The sequence below is a fragment of the Apium graveolens genome, chromosome 10 (assembly GCF_009905375.1).
Source record: "Apium graveolens cultivar Ventura chromosome 10, ASM990537v1, whole genome shotgun sequence".
Taxonomy (NCBI): Eukaryota; Viridiplantae; Streptophyta; class Magnoliopsida; order Apiales; family Apiaceae; genus Apium; species Apium graveolens.
Genome location: NC_133656.1, coordinates 143,836,707 through 143,857,828, shown reverse-complemented (window position 1 = coordinate 143,857,828; position 21,122 = coordinate 143,836,707). Strand labels below are relative to the sequence as shown.

General features: G+C 34.2%; 1 protein-coding gene across 1 annotated transcript; it reads left to right on the top strand.

The window, feature by feature from the left end:
- The first annotated feature begins 1,072 nt into the window (after positions 1-1,072).
- Positions 1,073-19,282, top strand: LOC141688906 (myosin-6-like). The gene is made up of 39 exons (XM_074493051.1): positions 1,073-1,386; positions 4,431-4,559; positions 4,740-4,883; positions 4,992-5,137; positions 5,228-5,384; positions 5,550-5,608; positions 5,723-5,882; positions 6,062-6,211; positions 6,311-6,447; positions 6,535-6,681; positions 6,812-6,913; positions 8,532-8,589; positions 8,686-8,787; positions 9,954-9,991; positions 10,115-10,241; positions 10,350-10,517; positions 10,639-10,770; positions 10,873-10,982; positions 11,075-11,135; positions 11,300-11,477; positions 11,568-11,773; positions 12,035-12,154; positions 12,877-12,975; positions 13,565-13,777; positions 13,884-14,023; positions 14,099-14,210; positions 14,294-14,338; positions 14,437-14,526; positions 14,607-14,777; positions 15,852-16,007; positions 16,107-16,301; positions 16,927-17,055; positions 17,128-17,198; positions 17,296-17,395; positions 17,486-17,542; positions 17,787-17,843; positions 18,161-18,241; positions 18,348-18,430; positions 18,756-19,282. Exons 1-39 carry the CDS (start codon positions 1,384-1,386, stop codon positions 18,868-18,870), a joined length of 4,548 nt encoding a protein of 1,515 aa, XP_074349152.1. The 5' UTR covers positions 1,073-1,383; the 3' UTR covers positions 18,871-19,282.
- The last annotated feature ends 1,840 nt before the right edge of the window (positions 19,283-21,122 follow it).

Sequence of the window (21,122 nt, the reverse complement as noted above, 5' to 3'; positions counted from 1 at the left end):
GGTGCATAATGAATCCCAAAGTTGAAGTATGAGGGTGCAAACTGAATTTCTTAAAATTCTAGTACAAATTTGTTTTTAAAACATAGTAGGGTGCAAAGTGTAATTAACTCTTAGTTTTAATGTGTAAATTTAATACCGGAAGCATCAAAGTTCGTAGGCAGGTTAAAAAGTTACTCTTTTTTACGAGTAATACTTAGTATTCAAAATATATTTTTTTTAAATAACACATGTTATTTTTTTATATTTGTGAGAAATCCATCTTATTTATAACTAAAGTTTTAATAATATGATAATAATTTATCATTTAAAATTGGTTTCACGAACTTTTTTGAAACTCTAACATATTTTACTCTTTTTTTTTTGCGAAAATTCTTGCATCTTTGTGTTTATTTCATTTTTAGAATATCATTCATAGTTCGTTCCCTTAACTTTATAATTGCTTCTCTTAATTTTTTTAATTTTACAGATCATAAATACATTTATATGTAATCGTAAAATATAATTCATAAAATTATAATTTTATACCACATTACTGTTGAAGTACTTTCAAGAATACAAAATCCTTTTAAATCATATATTAACGAATGCTCCAAATTCTATGTAATAAAACTGCATCTAGAATTCTCAAAATCTTAAAATCTCAATTTTCATAACAAATTCCACAATCAACACATGTTTTAAAAATATAATAAATAAATAAATGTATTATAATTTTATACAATTTCATAAAGTACATAATTTAAAAGCTTAAAATCTTAATAGTTTTTTCTACAATAATTATTTATCACCCTTTTGCGTCGTAATAAAGACATATAAATCCCAAAATATTTTGCGTTAAATCCAAGTTTTATTCTACTTAACATCTGTAAATCTCAAGATTCATTCAAACAACAACAAATACAATCACAAATAAAATAAAATGTACTGTCAATCAACTTAAATACGAAAATTGAACTAAGAAACCGCGTAAACAAAGTACGCAAAGCGAGAAATCATTACTTTAATTTTAAAGAATAAGTTAATATTAAAAAAAACAAGTAAAATAAAATAAAGTTAAGACTAAAATCCGAACAACGTGGGAGGGAAGGTGAAAAAGAGACGAAACAAAATAATTCAAAACAAAATCAAAACAATTCGGTGCACATATACACAAACCTATACTTATACAAAAATTTATTCTTGCTTAGCAGAGAAGAGAGATTTCATTATTTATTAAATCCATCTCTTCATTTTTGTTTGTTATTTTTGTTAGAGATTTCATTTTTTTATATTGTTTGGAGCTGTGATTTAAGCTTGATTTGAACGATTGAGTTGAAATTGATTGATTTATAAGGCGGTTGAGAAGTGAATTCGAGTTTCCGATCCGATTCGAGCTGTGTAGATATGGTAATGTTTTTTGTTTTGCGTTATATATGTATGTATAGTTGATTTTAGTTGATTATGTACGTGTTTGTATGATTTTGTAGATGTGCATTGATGTAATTGGATGATTATTGGTGTTTGATTAGGGTAGGAGCGTCGAGACTAGTCGATAATGTATCCGAATGTGTTTTTGATTTTGTAGATGTGCATTTTTAGTTGATGATTTTTTTGATGTTTTAGAGGAATGTTATTGGATGATTATTGGTGTTTGATTAGGTTTGGAGCGTCAAGATTAGTGGTTAATGTATTGTAGATGTGCGTTTTCGGTTGATGATTTTGTAGATATTTAGAGGAATGTGTTGGAGTGTTGGTGATTTGATTAGGTTCGGAGCGTGGAGATTAGTTAATAGTGTATCTGAATGATGCGGCGATGTGCATTTTTAGTTTATGATTTTTTCGATTTTAGAGGAATGTTATTGGATGATTATTGGTGTTTATTTAGGTTAGGAGTGTGAAGATTAGTCGATAGTGTATCAGAATATGTATTTGAGATTGTAAATGTGTGTTTCTAGTTGATGATTTTTTAGATGTTTAGAGGAATGTAGTGGAGTATCGGTTGTTTGATTAGTTAGAGGAGTTAAGATTAGTTGACTAATGGTTGACTTTGTAACTAGTTTATGTGATTTTGAAGATGTGGGTTTAGATATGATAATTTGTTCGATTTTTTAGAAAAATGTTGGTGGTTTGATTAGGTTAGAAGCGTTTATATTAGTTGACTAATTGTTGACTTTTTTGCTAGGGGAGTGTATCAGAGAATTGGTTTGATTAGTTAACTAATGGTTGAGTTTTTGTGTCCAGGGATGAAAATATAAGCGATTTTGAAGATGCGCATTCGTACTGGTGGGTAGTTAGAGGAATTTATTGGTTTGCTTTGTCGTTAATGGCTAAATTTGGGTTAAGGCTGGTGTGTTTGTAAGTGTGTGTATATATATATGTTTACGTTTATGCATATATGTACTGATTGTTCTGTTAGATGTTTTAGGGGAATGTATTGGAGACTGGTTTGATTAGAGTTGAAGTATGACGATTAGTTAACTAATGGTTCAAATTTTGGGGTTTAGGTTTGCATATATATATATATATTTTGATTTTATAGATGCACATTATCAGCAGTGTTGTTGAATGTTTTTTTTGTTAAGTTGTTGGATGTTTTAGGGGAATGTATTGGATTATTGGGTTGTTTGGATTTAGCAGCTTGACTATTAGTTCACTAGGGTTGAATTTTTGGGATTAGGGTCAGATTATGTATAAAATTGTGGAGATGCACATTTATTTGTATGTCTTGTTAGATGTTTTAGGGAATGTATCGGATTGCTGGTTCTTTTAGATTCAGCAGCTACTTAAATATTACTTCACTAATGGTCAGATATTTAGGTTTTTCTATAAATAGTGGTTAAGAAGGGCTACGTTACTCTGACTCGTCACTTCCAGCCACCGTACCCGTGTCGACCCGACCAGACACGGGACACGACCCGGAATACGTACCGGATCCTTCAGGTGAATTTCCGACACGTTGTACTCGTCGCCGGAAAAATTTCAGATGACATTTCAGTTTGTACGTTTTTACTGATAAGGGTTTCATAGGCGGCGGGATGGAGGAAAGTATAAGAAGAAACGAGGAAGATGAGGAGATGATGAATTGAATGCGTGTATCACTGTATGTATGGCTGTATTGCATTATTGAGCCAGGTGGACCGTGGAAGGGGTTCAGTTCCCCAAAATAAGCTGCTGTATTATTATGCTACTGTAATCAAAGTGTTTGAATGTATTCAACTATTATAAAGTCTCTCTTTAATTTTAAATTTATTCAAACTTATTTAAATTCCATTTTGCCATTAATAATTTAAAATAAAAGTGAAATTAAAATGCTTGTCATAAATTAATTTGAATAATAGTGATTCAAATATTTTCAATTGTAAAAACTTGAATTTTAAACTATTTTATAATTACAGTTAAAACTCGAAAAATAATAATCTATTTTAAACTATTTTATAATTTCTAGTGAATTTTGTATTAAAAACTTGTGTTGAACTTTGAATGTGAAATGTGGAATTTGCCCAGATGCATTATGAGTAAAAAAATATTATAAATTTTTTTAGTATATTATGCCGTGTCCCCGTACCCGTGTCTAAAATCCCAACGGTGTCCCCGTGTCCTAGATTTTCGAAGGTGCCGAGTCCGACACTCGGATACGTGTCGTGTCCGACACTCTGTACCCGAGTCTGAGCAACTTAGAAGAAGAGTATAATTCTTTTTCCAAAGTATTTTGGAGGGGAAATGAAAGGGAATGTATCGATGTGTTTCTGTCCTGCTAATGAGTCTTAATAAACTTAAAAAAGTCAAATGTGACACAGTGACAGTTGTATTTGGTATCTGCTTATCGTTTGTAGGTTTGTTACAGGTCTTGAAACATACATGTACTTAAAAGACATCTTGTAAAAGTTTGCAGCTGGGATTTCTAGACACAAAATTATATTTTTGTGGAGAGTGGTGAAAAAAATATTTCATTTCTAGGATGTGGTGAATTTTTTAGTCTTTAATATCAGTCATAAACATCAACCGTTAGATGTATGGTAGCCTATAAGCTGCAACAGTGTGCTGGCTGTTATATTCTTTAACAGTCATCTTCAGTAAATATTGTGAAACTCAGTACTCATTAGAAAATAATATATTATTAAAAAAAATGTTGATCTCTGTATCATACACTGGACAAATTTTATCCGTTTGAGCTCTAGCTTCAAAGATATTTCCTCGGCCTTTGACATGGTTATATTATGTAATATGAGTATTTGACCAATATTTGTTCTCATAGTTTAATGTTAATTTGTGTGTGTATCGGTAGTAGGCCTTGCGTCTCTTGTTGTGGTGATAAAATTTAAGCCTCTGCCTTGCTGGTTGATTCATCATATTACTGGATGTGGGAAAAAGATATAAATCATATTTCTTGCGGCATCATTAGTGCCATGTAATTAAAATTATGCAAGTGCGCTAATACTTGTAATATGTAGGTTCTCTTGGCCAGCTTAGGGATCGGATCTTTTGTCTGGGCAGAGGACCCAGAAGAGGCTTGGATAGATGGGGAAGTTGTAGGTGTCAATGGAGACAAAATTGAAGTACTTTGTACTTCAGGAAAGACGGTGAGAATTCTTACAGCTATTGAGGGACTGTATTTTTTCTTGTTTATTTTTAAACCATACTTAATAATTTGCACACGGAATGTAATAAATATTGTTCGTATATTGTGTTTCTTGTTGAGGAATATTGCTTTTCTTACATCGAGCAAGCTCTGATATTTGGGTGTTGAATTTGAGCTATAGGTGGTGGTTAATTCTTCCAATGTTTACCCCAAGGATGCTGAAGCACCGCCATGTGGAGTGGATGATATGACAAAACTTGCTTATTTGCATGAGCCAGGAGTTTTGAGTAATTTAAAATCTAGATATGATATCAATGAAATATATGTAAGTTCAGCATTTTTCTTATCCCCCGTGGCCTGTTAGCTGAATGCATCAGTTTAGTGATTCATGTGCAACTCTGGGTCAAAACTAATCAACATTATGGTGCCGCAGACTTACACAGGGAACATTTTAATTGCTGTAAACCCTTTCAGAAGATTACCACATCTGTATGATAGCCATATGATGGCACAATATAAAGGTGCCGCCTTCGGTGAACTAAGTCCTCATCCGTTTGCTGTTGCTGATGCAGCATACAGGTAACCGTAATGTTTACCATTTTTATGGTTGGACATATAATATTTGACATTATTTAATTGTCTGTTATCAAGATCCTTTTCATGATGCAGAGTTATGATCAATGAGGGTATTAGTCAGTCGATTTTGGTAAGTGGTGAGAGCGGGGCAGGTAAAACCGAAAGCACAAAGTTACTTATGCATTATCTGGCTTACATGGGAGGAAGAGCATCTACCGGGGGAAGATCCGTTGAGCAAAAAGTTCTAGAGGTAATTAGTGTTTCATGAAGTTTGTTTGTCAAACTTACAAGTGAAGTAGAAAGTCATATTAGTATAAAACCGGAATGCTGGATAACGGTTTTGCCTTCACTGCATAGCACAGAAATGAGATAACTATATATCTCTGTTAATACACCTATTTCATTTGTTTTGCAGTCCAATCCTGTCCTGGAAGCATTTGGCAATGCAAAAACTGTCAGAAACAATAACTCAAGGTTGAATTGGTTGCTAATCACAAAAAAAATCATTTTTTAACTGCAAACTATTTTTCCTAGTGTCGTCAGCATTGTTCTTTGTTTACTTCAAACTTGTGTGTGTAAATGCTGTAGTCGGTTTGGGAAGTTCGTTGAGATCCAATTTGATCAGAAGGGGAGGATTTCAGGAGCTGCTATCAGAACTTATTTGTTGGAACGATCTCGTGTTTGTCAACTCTCTGACCCTGAAAGGAATTATCATTGTTTCTACATGCTTTGTGCTGCACCACAAGAGGTAATTATTTCCAATCAGCTATTAAAATTTCACTTAAATTAATATAAATTAGACAAAAAGTCGGGGGACTTGTTCCAGTGTTTGTTTAATGATGTGTCTTAGATTAACATTTAGTAGTTCACATCGTATTGTGTATACTCTATGCTGGCTACTTTGAAGACTTTGTATAATGCTGCCAGGAGCTCCAAAGGTACAAATTGGGGAATCCAAGAACATTTCATTATCTAAACCAATCAAATTGCTATGAGATAGATGGATTAGATGAATATAAAGAATACGTGGCAACAAAAAATGCAATGGATGTTGTTGGAATTAGCTCCGAGGAGCAGGTAATTTAACGAAGTACCATTTTATATGGGAATGACAAGCTCTTCAAGAATGAATTCACTCTGAGATTGTTTTTGTCAAATATAATAATTTTTTCTCAGGAAGCAATTTTTCGAGTCGTGGCTGCAATACTACATTTAGGGAACATTGAATTTTCGAAGGGATTAGAAATGGACTCATCCGTGCCCAAAGATGAGAAATCTTGGTTCCATCTAAAAACTGCAGCAGAATTGTTCAGGTAAAAACACATTCTTATATATCTGTTTGTTCTGATTGTGTTTTTCTTGGAAAACTGGAATGTGAGGTTCTATTTGCTTTTTTCCAGGTGCGACACAAAGGCTTTGGAGGATTCCCTCTGCAAACGTGTTATAGTAACCCGAGATGAAACCATCACCAAGTGGTTGGACCCAGAATCTGCTGTCACCAGTAGAGATGCCTTGGCAAAAGTAGTGTATTCCCGATTATTTGACTGGTGAGATTCATTTCAAAATGAAGTTGTGTTCTACACTGGCTACTTCATTTCATCTTTGCTTGCCCATTAATACCTTCATTATTTTGAAGTAAATATTAACTTTACTCGTTTTATTTTACTTATAATGCAGGCTTGTAGATAAGATCAATAGTTCAATTGGCCAAGATCATGAATCTAAATACTTAATTGGGGTGCTTGATATTTATGGATTTGAGAGTTTCAAGACAAACAGGTGCTTAAGTGGTACGCCTTTTGTTTTTATAATTGTGAAGATCTGATTAAATGCAGTTAGCTGCCACAGATTTTATGTGACTATGTGGCACCATCGGTTTGATTTCTGAGTATATCATACTTTTTTTCGAACTCCCATATAATTTTTGTGCGGGCTTATCTCTCATCCTAGCTAGAGCATGATGCCTTAAAATCGAGATTTAGCCATTTACTTTTATGTATGTATTTGCACTATATTTCTTTTGTCTGCTTAGCTGTGCTCTGACGGCCTATTTAACGATCTTTTCAGTCTCTTTATAATTAAAACCGTCCTCAGGTGTTGTTTTCTACTATGCTGCTCACTGGGGTGGGTGTAAAAATGTTATTAGCTACTAATCCGCTTCCAACGAAGAAGCTTGCCCACAGGGAATGTAACATATTTAGTATCTAACAAATATATTTCAACACTAATTTTAATGCGCATATATATATATATATATATATATATATATAGCTACTCCAATAGAAACCAATTTAGAATAGAAACTAGATACCAAATAATTTTTTTTTTAAATTACTTCGAAATATAACACAAATGGTATGCAAATCGATTGTTGAGAGATGTAGAAAAATACAGTGAAATCGGATTTTAAAAAAAAACTTACGGTTTGACGGGAAAATCAAATTAAAAACGGAGGGGAAAAGCTGAAATTGGGTGTGGGAGGGTGCAGAATAGTTGGGTGGGGTGATTTAAGGGAGGACCATTAGATTAGGTTCATCTAATGGTTTAGATTAGTTCCTAGTTTTTATTTTAATTTTAGTTTGTATTTGATCAATCCCCTATATATATAGATTTAATGTATAAATATTCTAATATTAATTGTTATTATTTTTTAATTCTGTATTAAAATAGTTTAAATTATAGTGTAAGAAATAGTTTGTAATTATTAAATGAGAACACGAAGCATGGCCAAATGTGGCAAGGGGTTAAAGAAGTCCCCCCTCATTAAAAAGCCTTTATGTTGGGCCGATTTGGGAGTTGAAATCTTCACCCATCTAAATTCCTATCGTCCACATGTAGTATTCCAAATTAGTCACAGTAATTTTTTTTTCTTGTCTACTTGCAATTTAGAGTATTTGGTAGGGACCAAGTGACACCATCATCTGCCCTTAAGATGCAAATCGTGCATATTTACCTGCCAATTGTGTGCTGCTATCTTTACCTGGCAATGTATGCTGCTCTGAATATTTAAAGCTCTAGTTCTCACAATAAAACTTTTATTGATATATCTGGCCCGACTTATTTCTGGTATTAGTTATTAAATGAAGAACTATCTTGAGTGTTCTTTTCCCCTTTAAAGTGAGAAGTCATGCTGGGACTCCTGTTCGGAATGTTCACTACACATCTTATATATGCAGCAGATATCATGTCATTGTCTTCCATACATTGTGATTCTCGCACGTGACCGGAGTTACTGAAAGAGAAAGCAAATTCGATTTAATAAAATGCAGTAAAAAATAAGAAAGAATGTGGCTACCGGGTTTTTAATTAGTCAAGATTGTTGTAGTAGAGAAAGTTGTTGCTGCTAATAAATGTTAGCCGACTTTATCTAATTCCAGTTGATGTGCTTTCTTTGCAGCTTTGAGCAATTTTGCATCAACTTGACAAATGAAAAACTTCAACAACACTTCAATCAGGTTTTTTGTCACTAGCATTTGGATTCTTTTTCTCACCTTTGGGAGGTACCATAATAATATAGGAATCTTTTGTAAGACTCTGATCCTGTTTGACAGCATGTTTTCAAAATGGAGCAAGAAGAATATACCAAAGAAGAAATTAATTGGAGCTATATTGAATTCATCGATAATCAAGATATATTAGATCTCATTGAAAAGGTTTGTAATATGCTCTTCGTACTTTTAGTTGTAAACTTAAACTTATCTTTCGGCGCTATTGTATTTTCTTTCATTCTAGTTACTGGAGCTAAAGGTAGTATATAATATATAACTGTTTATGATTTAATGCGGGTATTAAATATTTGGTAAATTCTTTCTTGACAGGAGATGCCTTTTTGCTGTAATTGAGATACTTATCAAACTAGCACACTGATAATAGATGCCTATTAACATAATTCCTTTAAGGACCGTTCTTACTTTCAGACAACAAAACCCGATGCCAATTTTGACTGTTTAAATAATAACCTCTGAAGCACGAGAGCATATATATATATTAACTTATTTATTATACAATTTTCAAAATACTTTGTAGATTCATATGTTGTAAGTTGTCAAGGATATGATCCAGCATTATATATTGGACCTGTCTTTGTTGTACTAGTTTTATGCTATATCATGTTTTTCTTAGTCCAGGCCTTTATATCCTAACATACTCTCATTGTACTAGTCACACTTTTTTTCACTTTCTTGTTACCTTTCACAGCTTCTCCAAATGTTCAAAATACTTCAAAATTTATAAAACAATTTTTTTAATTTTTTTCAATCATCTTTGAAGAATTTCCAAGAAACTTTTTAAACTGCTCCGAAAAACTTCTAAAATAATAGAACTTGTCAGAAAGTTATAGAAGCTCGAACATCTTTATTAAATTTCAAGATTTTTTTCATAAGTTTTTGGTCTTCACAGAGACAGCCTCCAAAAGCAGGGTAAAGTCTACATACATGATACATGTCAACCTTCTCCAGACCCTACTTCCTAGTAGGATATTGTGCGTGTGTTGGTGTATCTAATGGTAAATTTTAGATGTTCGATTTCTAGACTTCAGGAGAAATTTTCTACATCAAGAACTCTTTTTCGCGGACCAGCATTTCCCTAATTATTTATATATTTATTTTTTAATCCCTTATTATTTTCTCACTGGTGCTGATTGTCTATCAACCTATGAACAATTGTTGCCATCATGCATGATTAAGATGAAAGTTAGCAGCTCTTTCTTCAGTATACCTACATATCGAAAAAACAGTATTCAAAGTATTTGTTTTCTTTTGAAAAGTAATTTTTTTTTTGATATACAATGTTTGCTCTAATGTATCCTTTTGCTTCTTAGAAACCAGGCGGCATTATAGCTCTTCTCGATGAAGCTTGGTAAGTAAAAATTGTAAAGTTTCCTTGTGAACTTTATTATTTAATATATATCAGATTTACAGGTTTAATGAACATTTTATTTGATTGTTATGACAATGTTATCACTTAAATTGTGTTCTGTAGCATGTTCCCAAGGTCAACACATGAAACTTTTGCCCAAAAGCTCTACCAAACGTTTAAGAACCACAACCGATTTAGCAAGCCTAAACTCTCTCGTTCTGACTTCACCATTGGTCATTATGCTGGTGATGTAAGTTTCTTCTTGTGTAATGATGTAGATGGTGCAGATTTGAAATCTAGAACAGTAAGATGCACCGGACCACAAGAATCTATACTAATGAGATTAAAACTTTTCCAGGTCACTTATCAAACCGATTTATTTCTGGACAAAAACAAAGATTATGTGGTAGCTGAACATCAGTCTCTGCTAAATGCCTCCTCCTGTTCCTTCGTGTCGAGTTTGTTTCCACCATCCGAGGAGTCCTCAAAATCCTCAAAGTTCTCCTCAATAGGATCACGTTTTAAAGTATGGTCCCTCCACGTGTCTTTGGTTCTGTGTGTGCGCATGTGTGTGTGTCATTGTCCCTATTTAATGTTGTACTTCTTTCAGACCGTCATAATAACTAAATTTCATTATGTTCTGCTAGCAACAACTGCAATCATTGCTCGAAACTCTCAGTTCAACTGAGCCTCATTACATCCGATGCGTAAAGCCTAATAATCTTTTGAAGCCAGCTATATTTGAGAACCACAATGTTTTACAACAACTACGTTGTGGGGTAAAGTTCCTTACTGAATCGCCATATGATATTAATCAGTTTGAAATGAATCTGTCTGCATTAGCTTTTTATTTTGACATATTACAATGTCTCTGACTTCAGGGAGTCATGGAGGCAATCAGAATAAGCTGTGCTGGATATCCTACTAGAAAACCATTCTATGAATTTGTGGATCGTTTTGGCATCCTTGCTCCAGGAGTTTTGTCTGGAAGGTATGTAACTAAATGATCTTTGATCGGCTTATATATTTATGCAAAATTATTTGATCATTCATTGTCTTGGTTTATTTGTTTATAAAAAATAGTTCGGATGAGATCAATGCTTGCAAGAGTCTTCTGGAGAAGGTGGGACTAGAAGGTTATCAGGTAATTTGAAGTGCTGGACACACATGTGATTTGAAATACTATATGATATTGACATACATCTAAGCTTTCTATTACTGAGTTCAATATGTATTAATCATGATCTGATAATTACCTTGTTCTGCTAAAATTTCCCTTAACAAATTGATTTTTGGTTCTTAATGCAGATTGGTAAAACAAAAGTATTTTTAAGGGCTGGTCAGATGGCAGAGCTTGATGCTCGCAGGACTGAGGTCTTAGGAAGATCAGCTAGCATAATCCAGAGGAAAATCCGTTCCTACATGGCTCGGAAAAGCTTTATATTGTTGCGCCGGTCTGTTTTGCAGATTCAATCTGTGTGCAGAGGTACATGATTATGCCAGATGTGCATTAAGTTTTTAGTTTTGACAATTACAATGCACACCTTTTCAACACTCTTTCCCCTTATCCAATCAGGAGATCTTGCTCGTCATATATATGGTGGCATGCGGAGAGAAGCTTCAAGTATAAGAATCCAAAGAAATCTGCGCATGCATCTTGCTAGAAAAGCTTATAAAGATCTGTGCTGTTCTGCCATTGCCATTCAGACAGGTATTCGTGGGATGGCTGCACGGAATGATCTTCACTTCAGGAAACAGACCAAAGCAGCAATTATAATACAGGTGAGACTACAGTAACTCATGGTTTCTGAAATTCATAGGTGATGCTTTTCACTAACGATTTTACTACAACTAGACTATTCAAGTAGTTATGCATTTTCTAGCTTTTTCTATTAACATATTGTCAGTACCATTAAAGATGAAGTAAATATTTTATTCATAGTTTGTTAACTCGTAAAGATATATTAGTTGATTATATCATCGTAGTATGCACAGTGCTGAGTCTTTCCTTTTGACATTAAATGCATTTTTTTGTACCTCCAGAGCCACTGCCGTAAATTCATAGCTCATCTGCACTATACGGAGCTGAGGAAAGCTGTAATCACCACACAATGTGCATGGAGAGGAAAAGTTGCTCGTAAAGAATTGCGAGCACTGAAGATGGTGACGATTATTGCTTACTCTTGCTTGATGTCAAATAATATCTACCGGTTTTGTCATCGTTTTTCCGTATTTTCCGTTTCTAAATAGTTTACATGCAACTTCGTGTCAGGAAAACCTAATATAGCATAATGTCTGTGTGTGTGTGTTTACCTTAGTGATGCTGAAAATAGAATAGACTGATAATAATAGGAGTTATTTATTTTCCCTAAAAAAATTTAGTTGTTAATGCGGTCCCTTTAGGTTTCACTCGTTACTTTGATTATATTGAAAGGTGCTAAGTCCACACCATCGCTTGCTTTATATTTATTCAATCTAGATCTTTGCTCCCTATCTCCCCTTCTTCCTTGCCACCTAAACAAAGAGGAGATCAGAAGATTAGGAAAAAAAGCGATATGACAACAAATAATCTAATAAAGCATGCTTTGTCTGTGCAAAAAAAAAAATATTTCAATGTATCCATGTACTCATTTGAGAATTTCCTTAAACAGTTTTCTTATCGTTGAATATGGATATATCATAAATTATTCTCACCGATTCCCCATTTTCTTTGACTATTTCTTTCAGTATAAGTAGTTGTAAATAATTGTGTAGTAGCAATGCTTAGTAGGTTTCACTGAGATAGCTAATACACTTGCGAGCTTGTTTCTTAAGTATGTTTACTTGGGGCATGTTCTTTAACTTATAATATATTCACTTCCATGTCTTTCTGGTTTTGAATACAGGCTGCAAAGGAAACCGGTGCTCTCCAAGCTGCTAAGAATAAATTAGAGAAACAAGTTGAGGAACTTACATGGCGTCTACAACTGGAGAAACGTATGAGGGTAAGTCGCATTTTGTTGCCATTAACTTAGGAAGTATATAACAAACTTCAAAGTAGTAAGTTAATGAATACATAGTATGAATTGAAGATTTATATTTCATTGTTGCATGAGGTTTAAAGTTCAGCTGTTATGTAAGATGTAAGAAGAATCTAGTAGTTTGTATATGATAATCTAATTCTTATGCTCTTATTATGGCAAAGAATAGTGTATCTGTTCCTTCACCAATGCCACGATTGCTACTGAATAATGTTGTTGGGGCAAGGAAATAATGCAGCATCTAGTACTCATGACAACTCCTATAGGAGAAGCATAACTTCATGATGCTTTAGATGAATTACAACGGATGCCTGTGTGTATATGAAGAGAATTTTATCTTTCTTAATAGGCCTAGTGATCTGTTTTTTCAAATAAAATTTCGCTGTCATGAAGTTGAAAGGCATCCTGATGCCAAAACAATGTGAAGTAATATGAATCAGGCTGCTTTTTTTTTTTTTTATTATTAATTTATTATCATTCTAGAAAAGGCTTCTTTATGAATTTCTGTAGTATGCCCATAATTTAGGTTGCATATTTTGGTTATCTATTTCAGGCTGATTTGGAAGAAGCAAAAACACAGGAAAATTCCAAATTACAATCTGCTTTGCAAGATGTGCAACTACAGTTCAAGGAAGCTAAAGACTTGCTTCTAAAAGAACGCGAGGCTACCAAAAAGTTGGCAGAACAAGCCCCTGTCATACAGGAAGTCCCAGTTATTGATCATGGGGTGATGGGTAAGCTTGCTGCTGAAAACGAGAAACTGAAGGTTAGAAGTCTGTTTCCAAAAAAGGGACTGAATGTATTGCAAGCATGATTAATTAGATGGTTACATTTTAAGTTTTGAACTGGAAATATCGTTTGTATGATTTCAGATTATGGTTAGCTCTCTCGAAGTGAAAATTGACGAAACAGAGAAAAAATATGAAGAGACAAGTAAACTCAGTGAAGAGAGGTTAAAGCAGGCCTTGGAGGCAGAGTCTAAGTTAGTTCAGTTAAAGACGGCAATGCACAGGTTGTCCAGAAAGGTGCCAGATTTATCTTCTATTTTTTCAGTAGATTAGTGATACCTACTGTTGTTTTTTTGCAGGCTTGAAGAGAAAGTACTTCACATGAAAACTGAGAACCAGAACCTTCGTCAAGAACTGTCATCTTCAGCTGTAAAACGAGGGATAGAATACGCTTTAGTTCCAACAACAAAGGTTAACAAATTATTGAAAAAGAAACAGTATAATCCTTCTTATCCTTCAGAAAGAATCTTATCTTTAATTTGACTTATTCGCAGATTCTAGAAAATGGGAACACTATTAATGAAGATAGTAGATCTAGTGTAAGTTTATTATGTAATTAATCCATATGCAATTTTTTAGAGGGTTTCAACGTTCAATGTTCTTGTCAATTTGCTAATGGAAAACATTTATACTGCAGGAATCACAACCGGGCACACCTGCTAAGAATATGGGAACTGGAACTGAGTCTGATAGTAACTTCAAGAGACCCCCAATTGATCGTCAACATGTACTTGCTGATTGAAGATACAAAATATCTTTTAGTTTTGTATTAACTTTAAGTTTACTTACTGTAAATTATCGTGACAGGAGAATGTTGATGCTCTTATTGACTGTGTCATGAAAGATGTTGGGTTCAGTCAAGGTAAACCTGTTGCTGCGTTTACAATTTACAAATGTCTTCTACACTGGAAGTCTTTGGAAGCCGAAAAGACTAGCGTGTTTGATCGTCTTATTCAGATGATTGGTTCAGCAATAGAGGTAATAAGAACTGCTTAAGTCATCACTTATATCTTTATGAGAATCTGATTCAGATTTAGGACAGATATGTTTGATCGCTCAGATTTTATATTTTGTTCATCAGTATCATCAATCTTGGCATAATTATAATTTTGTGGTAGATGATAATTAATGCCTCAATGTTTTGCTCTTGGCTAAATTGGAGGATAGGATGCAGGTTTTGGGTATTTGATTGTTATGCATTGCTTAATGACTTAGTTATCCTGAAATACAAGCAACAATTCGTTTGTATCTTGAGCTAATACCTGGTTGAAGTGTATACTCTCCTTTTATTACAACATGAAGCTGGAGTCCTAGTGTTTGAAAAACTAATGCTTTTGTTTTTATCAATAATAGAATATGTGGTTTAGTTTGGAGCTTAGAACATGATTAGTGGCGTAAAATAAACTGTGGTCTGTGAATGTATTCAGTCTATCTCAAGGATGATGAGATCAAGGCACTAAAAATGTACAAATTTCTGGATAATCATAAGTTTTTTTTATCTTGATCACAATAGTAAGAACATATTTTTTGCATCTAAATTACATTATCAGTTGCGATTGTCCTATTCCAAGAATCAAATATAATTTTTATCTAGTATTAAGGGCAATAAATTCATGCACACTGACTCTAGTATCTATATTCTCCGCTTCTAAAAAGATGGAAAGAAATAGAAAGAATTACGTTGCTTGTTTCCCCTCATTTAAACTTAACGCATCCGGTGAATCTAACACACTTGTAAAAGGCTAGGTGTTGATGACAATGTAAAAGAAAAAAACAAATTGAATGATTCAACTACCTCCATTTTCAGAATGATGAACACAAAAGCTACAACTTCATTAAATATTATAGTCATGTTGAGAAGGATTTGATGTATTTGTTCAAAATGTACCCCATATATTTCCTGCATATTACCAATTTCAAATGAGATATTTTTTTACTTACATAATCCTGTCAAGGATAAATTGTTTTAGTCCTTGTATGATCATGTAAGAATGAATGGGGTTTAATTTTGTGTAACATTGCATAAGCAACAGTACAATTGTGTGATTGTAGGATCAAGATGACAATGAGCACATGGCTTATTGGCTGTCAAATACTTCTACATTATTATTTTTGCTTCAAAGAAGTTTAAAGCCTGCTGGGGGACCTGGTGGAAGTTCAGCACGAAAACCACCACAGCCAACTTCACTTTTTGGAAGAATGACAATGGTACTGAAAATTTTACAATCCTCTTTTTCTTTCTGCGGATTTAGACTTTTGATAGGTCTATTTTTTCCATGCACAATAAAATGTTACTTTAACGTTCAGGGATTCCGCTCATCCTCTTCTTCTGTTAATCTTGCTGCCGCGGCTGCTGCACTTGAGGGAGTGCGGCAAGTTGAAGCCAAATATCCAGCTTTGCTATTTAAGCAGCAACTGACGGCATATGTAGAGAAAATTTATGGTATAATACGAGATAACTTGAAGAAAGAGTTGGGATTGTTTCTTTCCCTGTGTATTCAGGTTAGACTTTACTTTGCATAAGCATTGCTTCCAGACTTTCCTGCCCATATGATTTTCATGATAATTGAGTTGGTGCTTTGTCTGGCTGGAGCACTGATGTTATATGGGGAAGTCTATTCTAGAATTTATTTCAAGTAACTTTTTCATGTATATCACTTGTTTGCACTTACTAAGTATTTTTTATATTCGTTTGATGAATTTGAAGTGTGCGTTTGATGTAATTATACTTTTAGGGATTTAAACCTTTCAAGGTTCCATCCACTAGAAACAAGCATAATATATTGCGTTGGGTTGCATCTGATTGTTGCGGGTTGCAAAATCATAATTTTGCAAAAAATTGAAAACACATATTTTTGCTAAAAAAATACATGATCCAGATTGCAATTTTTCAAGATTACTAAAAACATACTTTCATTAAAATGTACTATTTTCTGGCGGTGATTGGATGGAACTGGGACTTGTTTTGATATGATTAGAATTCTTGAAAAATTCATAATCTTACTTATTCGACGTTAATGCTATATTGTTTTTAGTGTTTGTTTACTTGTAGTGTTTATTTTGTGTCCTAGACAACTTTCCTAGTGGTCTTTGTATTGCAGCATAATATATTAATCTGAAAATTCAGGCACCAAGGACATCTAAGGGAGGTGCGCTCAGATCAGGGCGATCTTTTGGGAAAGTTTCTCCTACAAATCATTGGCAGAGCATTATCGATTGTCTCAATACTCTTCTCAGTACACTGAAAGAAAATTTTGTATGAAGTTATTCAAATTTAGCTATATTTTTAACTATGTTAGACCAAAAATCTGATCAGGCTTATTTTTAGGTACCACCCATCATTGTTCAGAAGATTTTTGCTCAAGTATTCTCGTTTGTTAATGTACAACTCTTTAATAGGTAAATTTAGGCGCTCACTTTCTTTGTTTAGACCTTTTGGTCTGTGATCATGCATGAGAGATGATGATTGTACTCCTAACCTCAAATTGTTCTTCAGTCTTCTACTACGTCGTGAGTGTTGCACTTTCAGCAATGGGGAGTATGTAAAATCTGGGTTGGCAGAGCTAGAACAGTGGTGCTGCCAGGCAAAAGAGGAGGTGACATATCTTTACTTTATTGATCCTGGACTAATTAATCCGCTTCTGACTTGGTTGTTATAATGACCTTGTTCCTTCTTTTAATTGCAGTATGCAGGCTCGGCTTGGGATGAGCTTAAGCATATTAGACAGTCTGTTGGATTTTTGGTAAATTACCCTCATTTGTTGTGACATAAAATGTATATCTTGTTTGATAGATAGATGCATGCAACATGAGCTATTGTCAGGCATTTTTTTCCCAGTACACAAGGATACATCTTTGTTTCTGTAATGTTATTTATCTTTCGTATCATTGTTGTCGTCGTGTCAATCTAGTAAACATTTTGTCTCTGTTATCTAAGGTTAAAACTTTCAGTATGCTGATGGCCTAATAATCTACTTCCTGCCTCAGGTTATACATCAGAAATACAGAATTTCATATGATGAGATCATTAATGATCTGTGCCCTGTAAGTTCTCTCTACCTCCCTTATTTTCTAATTTTTCTGCATGTCTTTGTTTTGTAAGGATAAGCAAAGAATCTTGAAATTGCCGATTCCTCAGCACATGTGTATTAATTTCATATATGATTATGTGCTTCCATAATGTCTCTCCTGATGTTGAATATTCCTGCCAAATATTCTCAATGTGCATTGTTTTTTCTAAACCTTTTCGACTTCTACGTGGTGGCTACATAATGACCAATACTTGGATGTTTAGCATTAATTTTATTTGGACTAATGTATACAAAAAGATGTTAGCTTAAGCATAAATCTTACTATTGCAGATCCTAAGTGTGCAGCAGCTGTACAGAATCTGCACTCTGTATTGGGATGATAATTATAATACTCGAAGTGTGTCGCCTGATGTAAGTCATATATGATGAAAGAAGCTTTGTACGAAATTTTAATTATTAATTTCCTCTTCAGTAAATAAAGTAGATGTTAAAATCTGTACATGTTATCTTCATTCAGGTCATTTCGAGTATGAGGATACTAATGACTGAGGACTCAAACAGTGCTGCCAGCAATTCTTTTCTATTGGATGACAATTCCAGGTGAATGCTCGTCTTTTTCTTGCCAAGAACCTTTTTTTTGTACTACTACTACTACTACTACTACTACTACTACTACTACTACTACTACTACTACTACTACTACTACTACTACTACTACTACCTATAAGCTTTTAAAAAAGGGATGATAAAGCTCCTGAAAACATTCTAGATATGTGCACATGCTGATCATGTGTTGAACTTCACATAGAATAGTTTATGTGCTCAAGTGCAGGAAGTTAAATTCCTTTCCAGGAGTTATATTTTCCTATAAATTAATTTGATCATAAAATAGCGTTATCAACTAACCAGCACATTCTGAATACAGCATACCCTTCTCAGTTGAAGACCTTTCTAGTTCACTGCAAGTGAAGGATTTCTTGGATGTTAAACCTGCGACTGATCTTCTTGAGAATCTGGCCTTTCAGTTTTTGCACGAGTGAGGTTTCCAGAAGCTGAAACATGCTTTTCATTACATCTGCCAAGGTACAGAAGATTAAATATACTTGGCTGGAATATTTTGTTGTTGTAGATCCATTCTTTATCACGGTTCTATATTGTTTCCTTTTACCCCTGCCCTTGCTGTCAAATCATTTTTTATTTATTTTGCATATTAAAATTCTGTAGCAAGAGGGCAGAGGCTCTCTTTTCATTCAAGTGTGCAGTGCATCTTGTTTTGTATTTTTTAGTCCTGTCAAGTTGGGCAGCATTCTTTATAGGAAGATAGGAGGCAACCCATTTTTCACAGAAATTCAGGTCAAAAGTTTTGTTCACTTCATAAATATACATTTGTTATGTAACGAACCCTGAATATAAAGGGATAAATATATATGAAGTATTTTTTTATTATTCTCACTCGTCCAGATGTGGTGACCTCAGTTTATTAAATTTAAATTTGTTTTGTTCTCATCAATCCTTTTATTCACTGATTACTCCATCCCTGTGCAACAAACGGGTAGTGATGGTATGAACGAGTTATCTGTTGTGGTTCAACTGTTCTAAACGTAACCAAAAATGAAAAATTAGTATTGGCTGGCCTAAGTGGCAAGTGCCTTCTCTTGTAGCTTTGTCCCTTAAGGACTTCAGGATACCACTTGAGACTTTTAAGTTGGTCTATAGATCGACTTATAAAAGTCACAGAAACAGCATTGCCTCAGAATAGAGTAAGATTTGTGTGCGCTGTGTTTCCTAGTCCACTAGTTTAGATGGTAACTTTCAAGTTATTTGTTACAGTGTTGATTTTTTCATATAATTAATATACAGCGACTCAAACCCTTAAATTAAATCAATGCTTTTGTTCTAGCCTATATACCCCTTGAGATATTCACTAGAATGGTGTGCAAGGCCCTTTTCCTTTTAGCAACAAAGTCCTCAGGACCATTGTAAACCCTCTGGTCTGGACCCCTACTGGACCATTATCTTGTTCATAACCATGCCATGCCAACTGTATATCATTTTACATACGACTAGCAAGTTGTACAAGGAACTTTTGACGTCTTGTAGATTACGAGGGGCTGATTCTCGTGTCCTGCTCTAGCAGTGCCGTGCAAGGAATTCTTAACACCGCCGTGAAAAATGAGCGGTCGATTCTTTTCTTTTCGATTAGGTGGTCCGTGTTGGTTTTGTGGAATTTTTTCAAACAGGCAGAGGATGAAGTAAATACTCTACTGTGTTCAAATGCCGTATATGTACTTGATTACAATGGCTATCAACAGTCGTCGATGATTCCTGGTGCCTAATCAGATATTTATGAAAATCCTGGTCAAATTTGCGTGTTGTTGCAAACATGATTGATTGTGTGGACTTATTTTTTAATAGTTGCCGCTCCATTTTGTGGGCCTCTAACTCAGGTAACTGATCCAGATTACTTCGATTTTTCCTCTAGGTTCATTTCGTACAAGTCCATAGTCACCACACATACACTTGTACCCGATTTTTTTGGGCTAATGATAAGGACCAGCTGGGGCTTTTAATGTGCTAAGTCTGCTACCAACATTTTCGATACAAAATTCAACGTTAGTACTTGCAGGATTTAAATTTTCTTGTTGGCCGTGTTGCCGATATTTCTATAGATTTCCAAACAGCACTAGTTTGATTTATCTTTAAATCAGAAATGTGTTACGCTGATTAATTCGACTGCAGACAGAAATAGACAAAAATAAGTTTTGACAAAGTATAATACAAAATGGGATTGGAGAATTATGTGATTCATTCTAAACTTTGGTAATCATGTGATATGCGGGAATGATTACAATTGCAAAGCGAGATATAAACCACAATGTTAAACTAGTTGACATGAGTTATGACAAAAAACGAAAGAAAATGGAATCAATACAGCAATTGCAATACAAAGCGAGGTGTATATCACAACTCAGATATTGAATTGACAAGTGAGAACCTGCGAGTTGCATGATTTACATATTAAAAGCAGAAACCGGTTGACGTTAGTAGCAATAATCGGTTAACAATGGTAGCAATAAAATGTGATAGAAATGAAGGCGAAAATTGTCCCCGTCATTGCCGTCAAACCCTAGCCACTATTAGAGTACACGCAAATTCTAGGCGAATTAATGAACAACACCATTTGAACACTGCCAATAATAAGATGGACCAGATTGAAGAGGTCCAATCTTAGTCCCATTCAAGCTTGTTGGCATTTGTATTGTAACATCCTAGATTTAGGGGATATTTGGTT

Excerpts from the sequence above, each read along its gene's own strand:
- LOC141688906 (XM_074493051.1), top strand. Across the intron at positions 6,914-8,531 it reads GAGAGTTTCAAGACAAACAG|CTTTGAGCAATTTTGCATCA; the intron begins GTGCTTAAGTGG and ends CTTTCTTTGCAG. Across the intron at positions 12,155-12,876 it reads AATTGCGAGCACTGAAGATG|GCTGCAAAGGAAACCGGTGC; the intron begins GTGACGATTATT and ends TTTTGAATACAG.